The sequence below is a fragment of the Corylus avellana genome, chromosome 3 (assembly GCF_965113065.1).
Source record: "Corylus avellana chromosome 3, dhCorAvel1.hap1.2, whole genome shotgun sequence".
In the NCBI taxonomy this organism is placed as follows: domain Eukaryota; kingdom Viridiplantae; phylum Streptophyta; class Magnoliopsida; order Fagales; family Betulaceae; genus Corylus; species Corylus avellana.
Window position 1 is genome coordinate 21,127,142 of NC_142492.1, and position 10,065 is coordinate 21,137,206.

Below are 10,065 nucleotides of genomic sequence, written 5' to 3' on the forward strand. Positions count from 1 at the left end.
CTATTTGAAAAAAAAAAAAATCATCAATTTTTAATATTAATATGAGCAACTATGTAAACAACTACCAATTTGAGCTTTATACGAGCTGCTCACAAGCCTAGCTGAGTCAAGCTGAGCTTGCTTCGTTTAATATTCAAGCCATTATTTGTGTTCACGAAACACCTCATTTAATAATTGAGCCGAGCTTATACGAGTTGATTTCGAGCTCGCTCGCAAACGGCTTGCTCGTTTAACACCCCTATTTCCACCTCACGTCCTCTTGCTCCAAGATGTATTCAATCTCACCCTTGAGCTGCTTTATTTCTTCTCGTTGTGCAGGCCCTTCAAACTTTTGTAGGGCTTCCAACTTTTTAGTTTTTTCCTTCACTTGTGTCTTTGTATCTCGAAATTTACTACGGCTCCAACTAGACAACTCAGCTTGGCAATTATCAAGCTTCTGCTGGGCATTCTGCATGGCGTTTACCCCACCTCCCTCACATCCCCACGCATGATAAGTGCCAAATATTCCATATTTGGACCCCTTTATTTACATTAGTTAATCCTTTAACTGTGCGTTATTTAATATTTTGTGTTAGTTTGTATTTTTAGTATTTTGTAGGTCATTGAAGAAAAACTACAGCTTTAAAGGAAAAAATGCAAAGTTTGGAAGAAAGCATACTTTGAGAAAACCTAGATGATGTGGTTAAGTTTAACCAAATCCAAGAAAAGGTTAAATCATATTAAAGATCAGATTGGATTAAAGTTTAGATTTGATAAAATTTCGGATTGGATTCAAATTCAGATTCTGCACATGTTACAGTATTTTGATCATAATGTTTTGCTCAAATATCGGATTGAAGTGATTCAAGTAGCATTGGAAAGCTAATTCAAAATAATACAGTTCATTGTGAAATAGGATTTTCCTAATTCGGATGGTTACTATGCCAAAATCGCCCCGCAATAAAAGGACACAAATCTGGATGAATCCTATTCCGATTTCAGACTTCTATTTTGACTGGGTGACAAACCTCCGAATTATCTAGGTTTAATAGGGCTTCTAGGACTTCCATAAGCCTATAAATAGACCTCTTTGCATTCAAGAAAAGATATAGAATTCTAAAGACTAGTTTTGGGATACAATTTTGGAGACAGAATGTAATCCACAACTTTTCTTTTAGTTTAGTTTTTCTTTAGTTTAGGTTTTATTTTTATGTGGAGCTAATTCCCAACTAAGGTTGAGGATGAAGCCTCACCGATGAAGAACATCAATACTTTCATGTAAGTATTTATTTATCTGATTTTATTGGGTTTAATATTTCAATTGTTTTACTTCTTTTCAATGTGTGGAGTGATTCTTGGATATCTTTTGTGATTCAATGATACACTTGATGATTTAAGATAATTTCACATAATTGATTGCTTGATTTTATCAGACTAAATAATTGGATATCCCTTGTGATTTGTTCTACAGATACATTTGATGTTGCAACTAAGATTGGATATCTTTTGTGATTTACGGATACATCTAATGATTTAATTGATATTGGATTCCTTTTATGATTTGTGCAAGGAATGGATACATGTGATGGTTTTGATTAACTGTTGAAGCATAGTAAAACATATCTAAGAATTTAATTGTGAGAACTTCAGATTAATATTGATAAACATGGAAGTATGTTGTTATGATTCGGTGAGTGTGAATTCCTAAACCTTAGTCTTTTATCTCTTAGTTTATTTTAATTACTTTTTGTTTGTCTTTTAATTTCAGAAATAAAAATTCAAAACCCTTTTGGAACTAGGTTAGGATTTAATTAGTTTAGATTTAAATTGCTCTTTCAAGAATATAATTCTCTGTGGGATCAACCTTGCACTTGCAATCCATTAAACTACAATCGATTCGTGCACTTGCAAGGTAAATAAATTTGCACAACAAGTTTTTGCGCCGTTGCCGGGGAATTGTTTATTTTTTAAAACCAATTTATTTCTAGATTAGTTTTATTCTTCTACTAGTTATAATGAGGATTTTATTTTTCTACAATTTGTTTGGTTTTATTCCTGTTACTAATAAAAAATAAAAAATAAAAACAAAAAAAGAGATTTTTCCTGTTGTTTTTTTGTTTTGTTTTGTTTTGCTTTTTTTTTTTTTTGATTTGTTTTACAGTTCTGCCGTAGATCTCTTCCGGACACCCCTACTAGTGCGATCGATCGAAGCCCTGCTAGGATCGAGCGCACTTAGGGCCAAGACAACAAGTCAAGCGCACCTGTGCTCGACAATCGCCTCTGAAGGCTCGAGCGCACTCACAACCACGCACCTATGGATCAGCGCTACTGCTCTCGATCGCACCTAACCTACGCTCGAGCGCACCTCCAGAGTCAGCTCCAATAGACTAGCAATAGCTAAAAAATTTTGCCAAAAATTTTTTTTTGGTCCTTTAGTGAATTTTTAAATTTTAGTTTTAATTTTTCTTTTAGTCATTTTTTTTTAGTTTATTTAAAAATATGTGAAAAAATGATTAATATTTTATGTGGGATATTTGCATGCTAAAAAGTGAGGGGGAAGCATGAATTTTCATTTTAATGATTTTAATGCATCTCCTAGTTATAGGACACCAGCTCCTACCAACTACCATCAAAATTTTTACCCACATAAGCTATGTTCATACAGCTCCATTCCTTATCATCATTATAGTGATTGTCCATCATGAGGACAAGTTTCTAATTTTCCATATGAGCAAATGAACACCAATTTCTCCAGTTCAAGGTTTGATTCAAATTCCAATTATTACAACCCGAACTGGAGCAACCAATATAATTTTTCATGGTCAACTCAGGGTATAGGAAATTATGCTTACCAATTTGATGAATTGCACCATTTAGAATATCCGCCTTTCGATCACCAAGCTCAACCGCCTGTTTATCAGTCTACCACTCAAGTGCCACAACTTGCACCATAGCCATCACTAGAAGACAAGATGAAAACATTAATAGAAAAAGTTGACCAGTCCATCTCGTTCAACTCCCAAGCTATACAAGAGCTCAAGAATTCCAACTCATAAGCTCTACAAGAGCTCAAGACTTCCAACTCCCAGACCATACAAGAACTGCGACAATTTAATCAAGAGCTCAAAGATGCTAACACTCAAGCTACCACAGGAGGGAAGCATGGATTGGCCAGAGTGAGAATGAACATCCATCTGAACATCAACTTGACCCAATGACTCACTATTGGGACAATGAGAACATAGAGGATAACAATAAGGAAGAAGAGCTTCAAAGTCAGCTGATGGCTAAAGGACACTACATTATAGATGAGGATGAGTAGGGAAATTCTTATCATGAGCATGTCCAAGCCACCTCCAACTTTGAAAGAAAGGAAAGTGCTGTAAGAAATTATCTTCCTAGAGATGAGGTATTTCAATTTTGTCCAACTGCTCGCATTGATGACTTAAAAAGGAGAATAGCGGAACTCAAGGTAGTTAGGTCGGCCTATATCAGAACTATAAATAAGTGGGGACTATCTTTATTTTGTGAATATTGTTATAATCCTACTCACCACCAAAGCGAATGCCCATTCATTTTACACTACATGGTTGATGAGAAGGAAATTGTGGATAACAAAGAGGAGCACGCAGAGCAAGATGAGCATGCTCAAATCATCACCACACTTGAGAATGAGAAAATTGTTGACAACATTGAGGAGGAAGAAAAAGAAGAAGAAGTTGAGCACTCTGAGCAAGTTGAGCACAATGGGAACAATGAGCCCCCAACGGATCTTGATCTGCCTAGTGACATGGAAGTGAGTACAGAAACTTATGCTTGCATCACTATCCCTCTTGAGACACATCAAGAACCCAAAGCTTCATCCCCTGAATGTCTCAAAGAGCCATCTTATGTCAAGATACTCAAGGACTTGTGCACACAAATCTAGGAACCACTTTCCTAAAAAGATAGCCTAAGCTTGCAACAAGTTCTCAAGCATCTTCCAAGTCGAATCCTCCACAACAACCGGATGCTTCGCGGTATCGATCCTCTGCTAAACTATCTATAACCGCATAGTTGTACATATGGAAAAAAAAAAAAAAAAAAAAAAAAAAGAGAAATAATATAAGGGTAAGTCCAACGACTTAGTGAGTATAAATGCATATGACGTACCCGTCATTAAATAGTGAACTCAGTTGTTTATAAAGCACATGCAACATTATGAGATGACAGTTTATCATGGATGTAATATAGATATAATATATGCTTATGATATAGAGTAACAGTAATAATTCAACCGTATGGTCTACTTGAGATATTACCTCTTCTCAACAGGGTTGGCACTGTCCCGAGGAACCTGTAATACAACACCGGTGCCCCAAATATTGTATGCTATCTTAAATAACATTAGTGGCACGACCGAGTCCAACCTCGGGTGGCCCACACCACTAATGATGTTAGTGACCACCCATTAGGGAATGGCAGCGTCTTGGTCACGAAACCATTGGATCCAAAGCCCATACACATACACACTTGAACATAAAGTTAACCTGTATAGTAAGCCTATGGCCATTATCCCACGCATACCGGTGTACCATGTCATACAATGCAATTAGTCTTATTAGTCTTTTATATGCATAATTTTACAAGCCTCATTGTTATCTTATTAATCAACACACGTTTTCACAAAAGAGAGTTCACAGTAGTTCTAAAATGTATTTCATGAGAGTTGCAAAATGTGCATGTTTGATATATATAAAATAGACGTGCAATGCGGGAAAAGTAACAACAAGCATCCATGTGAGTTTGTACTCACCCAGGTCGTAAGGCTCCTCCATAAAATTTCCTTGAGGCTCCATAATCTCAAATACTGAGAAAAGACCTATCACTAGTTCTAAATCCAACTAAAACGAACATAGAACATCAAAACAGAGGCTATCGGATGACTGGCCAAAGTGTTGTTCCTTGGAACGCTTCTGACCGTACGTCCGGGCTCGTGGCCATACGTCCACTCAGAGAGTTTCAGGTAGAACCTCATTTGGTTCAACTGTCCTCCTATCGTCCCAAACTGGATCTAAAGCTAACAAATGGATTCTGATACCAGACAAAAGAGAAGATGGAAACAACTACACAAATTCACACCCATAATGAAAGATAGAAAGTTCACCACCCAAGAGATAACACCAAAGGGATATAGAATATCACTACCCAAAGGATTACAACAAGGGATACAGAACTATAGAAACTCACCACTCTAAGGATCACACCAAAGAGATACAGAGATACAAGGAGAACTCTCCTCTAAAAAAGCCAAAGGCTGGGTTTTAATACAAAACTCTAGTCTGACTTACACTTGCACACACAAGTACTATATAAGCTTAGAACAACCCTTTAAGCATAGGATAAGCATCTAATTAAGTTAAACAAGTAATAATGGCAGAAAACAATCATCAATTCATGGGGCAGTAGACGAAGGGGACAAATAATCAACTTAATGCCTATTTCTGAGAAGCCTGACCACTCCACTGCAAATGATCATAACTTTTGGCTTGCAACTCCAAATGGTTTGAAACCTTTCTAGTTGGAAAGATAAGATTCTGAACTTCAAGTTAGACCTAGGCATGTGCTCAAAATGATGGATAATTGGACGGCTATGAGGTTTTTTAGAACTCTCTAGACTACATCAGGATTTCTTGAATTTGGGCCTTTACATTCTGTTGAGACTGTGGACTTAATTGGGCTGAAGCTTCGGCCATTGCTAAATCATCGTTGTTGGACATACCCATGTCAGGCTCCTGCGGTTGATGAGGACTTGCCCTCAAGTCTGTGGTCTCTTTGATTTCTTCATATGGTGCTAAGTCGCATACATTGAAAGTGGCAGATACACCATACTCTAAAGGGTGCTCAATCTTGTACGCATTTTCTCCAATGCATTGGAGCACTTTGAAAGGACCATTTGCTCGAGGTAGGAGCTTAGATCGCCGTTTCACTGGAAAACGTTCTTTTTGAAGATGAATCCATACCAAATCTCCTTCTTTGAAAACCATTGGCTTTCTATTCTTATTGGCCTGTGTACGATACTTCTCATTTTGCTTCTTAATATGACTCCGAATTTTCTCATGCAACTTCTTGATTCCCTTGGCTCGTTCTTCAGCATTGCCACTAAATTGAATGGTAGTAGGAATTGGAGCCAAATCAAGAGGGCTAATGGGGTTTAGGCCATAGACAACTTCAAAAGGACTACAACTAGTGGTTTGGCTAGCATACCTATTATAGGCAAAATCAGCTTGAGAAAGGAGGAGATCCCACAAAACTCCTCAAGAGGTTTCCCAAACTTCGATTAACAACTTCAATTTGACCATCTATTTGGGGATGGTATACAGAGTTGAATTGGAGGATAGTTCCAAGCTTTCGCCAAAATGTACGCCAAAAATGACCAATGAACTTGGAATCACAATTGGAAGTAATCGTTTTGGGAATGCCATGAAGCTTGACTATCTCCCTGAAATACAAATCTGCAACATGAGATGCATCAAGAGTTTTGTTGCAAGGGACAAAATGGGCCATCTTTGAGAATTGATCAACCACCACCATAATGGAATCTTTGTTCCTTTGGGTTTTAGGTAAACCCACAACAAAATCAAGACTAATATCCTCCCATGGGGCATTTGGAACAAGCAATGGGATATATAGTCTGGTGTTCTGTTTGCAACTCTTTGTGAGGTGGCAAATTCAACATTGCTTCACTTGTCGCACAACATCTCGTACCATCTTGGGCCAAATGAAATTCTCCTACACAAGAGCTAAAGTTTTGTCTCTGCCAAAATGATCAACAAGACCTCCTCTATGGGCTTCTTTGATAATGGCTTCTCTTAATAAACATTGGGGAATGCATAAATGGTTGTTTTTGAAAAGAAAACCATCTTGCAGCAAGAAATGGTTGTTAGGACCATTAGAACATTCCTTCCAAGCACAACCAAAATTAGGATCATCTTTTTAAAGTTGCTTGACAACTTCAAAACCAACAACTTGCACTTGCATGGTATTAAGTAAAGAGTGTCTTCGACTTAAAGCATTAGCTACTTGATTGAGTTTACCTGCCTTGTGCTTGATTAAGAATGAAAAAGCTTGCAAAAACTCACTCCATTTTACATGTTGTGTGTTGAGCTTCTGCTAGCTGTTCAAGTACTTCAAAGCTTCATGGTCAGAATGAAGTATAAATTCTTTGGAGAGTATATAATGACTCCAATGCTCTAGGGCACGAACAAGAGCATAGAATTATTTGTCATAGGTGCAATACTTCTTTCGGGAGTCATTGAGCTTTTCACTGAAAAAGGCAATTCGCTTGCCTTCCTAGCTGAAAACACCACCAATTCCCAAATTAGAAGCATCACAATCAACTTCAAACACTTTGGAGAAATTTGGAAGCATAAGGATTGGTGCCTCCGTTACTTTCTGCTTGAGAAATTCAAAGCTCTTTTGGGCTTCTTTCGTCCATTTAAACGTTCCTCCCTTAAGGCATTCTGTGATGGGAGTAATAATGGTGCTGAAGCCTTTGATGAAGCGCCGGTAGAATGATGCAAGTCCATGAAAGCTTTTGATGTCATGAAGGGACTTGGGAATAGGCGAGCTGGCGATTGCCTTAATTTTGCTGGGATCCATCATGATTCCTTCCTTAGAAACAACAAGCCTAAGAACACTAGGCTATTTATGAAGAAGCAACACTTCTTCAAGTTGACATACAACTTTTGCTCTTGTAGAGTTTGAAAGACTTGTTGAAGGTGTTCCATATGCTGTTTTAGAGATTTGCTGTAAACTAAGATATCATCAAAGTAAACAACAACAAATTTTCCCATAAAAGGTTTAAAAACATGATTCATAAGACGCATAAATGTACTAGGAGCATTAGAGAGTCCAAATGACATGACCTTCCACTCATAAAGGCCATCTCTATTTTAAAAGCTGTCTCCCATTCATCACCATCTCTCATGCGAATTTGATGATATCCACTACGAAAATCCATTTTGGAGAAGATTGTGGTTTCCATGAAGTTGATCAAGAAGATCATCTAGCCGTGGAATGGGAAAGCGATACCTTATGGTGATATTGTGCACAGCCCTACTATCGATGCACATACGCCAAGAACCATCCTTCTTTAGTACTAGAAGTGTCGGAACAGCGCAAGGATTCATGCTTTCTCTCACAAGGCCTTTGGTAATTAGCTCATCAACTTGTCTCTGCAACTTTTCATGCTCTCTTGGATTCATTCGATAGGCTGCCTTGTTAGGTAGAACATAACCTGGAACAAGGTCAATGTGGTGCTGTATGTCTTTCATGGGTGGGAGACCCGATGGAAGCTCTTTTGGAATAACAACAAGAAATTTCTCAATAAGTGGTTGTAAAATAAGAGGAATTTCAATTGAGTCTTTCTTTTCAACTACCACTATAGCATACCCTTTCCCACATTTTGTTAAAGCTCTCTCAACTTCACATATAGAAAGTAGATTACTACCCTCCCTTTTAGAAGGTTTAGGTTCAGTCAACATTCTTAAGGGAGCTAAGGTAATTTTGGTTCCATCTTTTTCAAAAGAATAAGTGTTTCTGAAACCATCATGAAAAGTTCTTCTATCAAACTGTCATGGTCTACCAAGCAATATATGACATGCATCCATATGAATAACATCACACCAAACTTCATCCTTGTAATTTTTTCCAATAGAGAATTGAACTAAGCAAATCTTAGTTACCTGGATATCATTGCCTTTTTTAATCCATTGAAGCTTGTAAGGATAGGAATGAGGTTCTGTTTTCAGGTTAAGTTTCTCCACCATGGTTGTAGACACCACATTCTCACAACTTCCCCAATCAATGATGACATTACACACCTTGCCACTAGAGGTGCACTTGGTGTGGAAAATGTTCCGAAGCCAATCTTCTTCTGCGTAGGTGGATTTCAAGATCCTACGAATTATAAGAGACTCCCCTTGATCCGCATATATCAAGTCTTCCTCAAACTCTTCATCAACTGGTTCATTCTTAACATCATCTTCCAAGTCTTCCTCAACAAGTGAAATAATCTTGCGATTTGGACAATCATAAGCAATATGTCCAAAAACATGACATTTAAAGCATTTTCTACTTGAGTTAGAAATATTGGAGCGATTTGAACCTGTTGGAGCTTCACCATTGGCTAGTGGTTTGGCTTCACCCTTGGCTGGTTTGGCAGCTGCAACTTTGGGATTTGGAGTGGCCTTGGTAGTAGAACTACTCCCCAGGTTGCTGATTCCTCCTTGATTGAAAAGTCGATAGGTATTCCTGCGCCCTTCCTTCAATTGTTTTTCCACCTTAAGTGCTAGCTTACGAACATCATTATAAGTCCAATAAGGTTGTAATTGTACAACATTACCGATTTTGGAACGTAAACCTCCAAGGTAAACGGGCTACCATTTGCTCTTCTAATTCTACAATATCACAACGTATCATAGAATGATCAAATTCTGCCGTGTACTCCATCACAGAAAGTTCGTTCTGCCGAAAGTTATGGAACTTAAGAAAAGCATCTTGCCGATAATGATCTAGCAAATACTTCTTCTTGAGAGCCTTCTTCATCTTTGCCCATGTCACAATGCGGCTTTTCCTTTCACGTTCCCGTTGTTTCTAAAGGTGCTCCCATCAAATAGAAGCATGCTTCCTCAACTTGATGGCAACAAGCTTCACCTTGTGGTGTTTTGGAACATCTTTGTAAACAAATATTCGCTCAATGGTATTAAGCCAATCAATGAATTCATCGGGCTGCATTCTTCCTTCAAATTCTAGAATGTCCACATTGACATCATAATGGCATTGGACACCATGAATTCTTAGGTTTCGAGGATGAGGTGGGGTGCTATCACTCAAGGCGTGACTACGAGCCCGATGAAAAGGATTAACATCTTCCCCATCGTCGTTGGAAGCTTCCACATCCAAACCATGAGAAGGGGCATCATGTTTAGAGGCTTCATAATGTTCTAAATGTTCTTGGAGCTGCTGTATTTGTCTCCTCAAGTCGTCTGTTTCGATATCTCATGGGTCTCTTTCTGGAGCTGCTGGGGGTTGGTTAGCCTGAGC

The 10,065-nt window shown here is 38.1% G+C and overlaps 1 protein-coding gene across 1 annotated transcript; it reads right to left on the bottom strand.

The window, feature by feature from the left end:
• Positions 1 to 7,967: 7,967 nt before the first annotated feature.
• Positions 7,968 to 9,567, bottom strand: LOC132174213 (uncharacterized). The gene is made up of 3 exons (XM_088514389.1): positions 9,403 to 9,567; positions 8,706 to 9,314; positions 7,968 to 8,591 (listed from the first exon to the last, which is right to left on the bottom strand). The coding sequence occupies exons 1-3, from the start codon at positions 9,565 to 9,567 to the stop codon at positions 7,968 to 7,970; spliced, it is 1,398 nt and encodes a 465-aa protein (XP_088370515.1).
• Positions 9,568 to 10,065: the final 498 nt, after the last annotated feature.

What these genes read in the sequence shown, in the direction of transcription:
- LOC132174213 (XM_088514389.1), bottom strand. Translation starts at nt 9,567, where the DNA reads ATGAAGAAGGCTCTCAAGAAGAAGTATTTGCTAGATCATTATCGGCAA. An exon ending in TAGAATTAGAAGAGCAAATG is followed by an intron (nt 9,315 to 9,402) that starts GTAGCCCGTTTA and finishes GATGTTCGTAAG; the next exon opens with CTAGCACTTAAGGTGGAAAA. An exon ending in AAAAAGGCAATGATATCCAG is followed by an intron (nt 8,592 to 8,705) that starts GTAACTAAGATT and finishes AGACCATGACAG; the next exon opens with TTTGATAGAAGAACTTTTCA.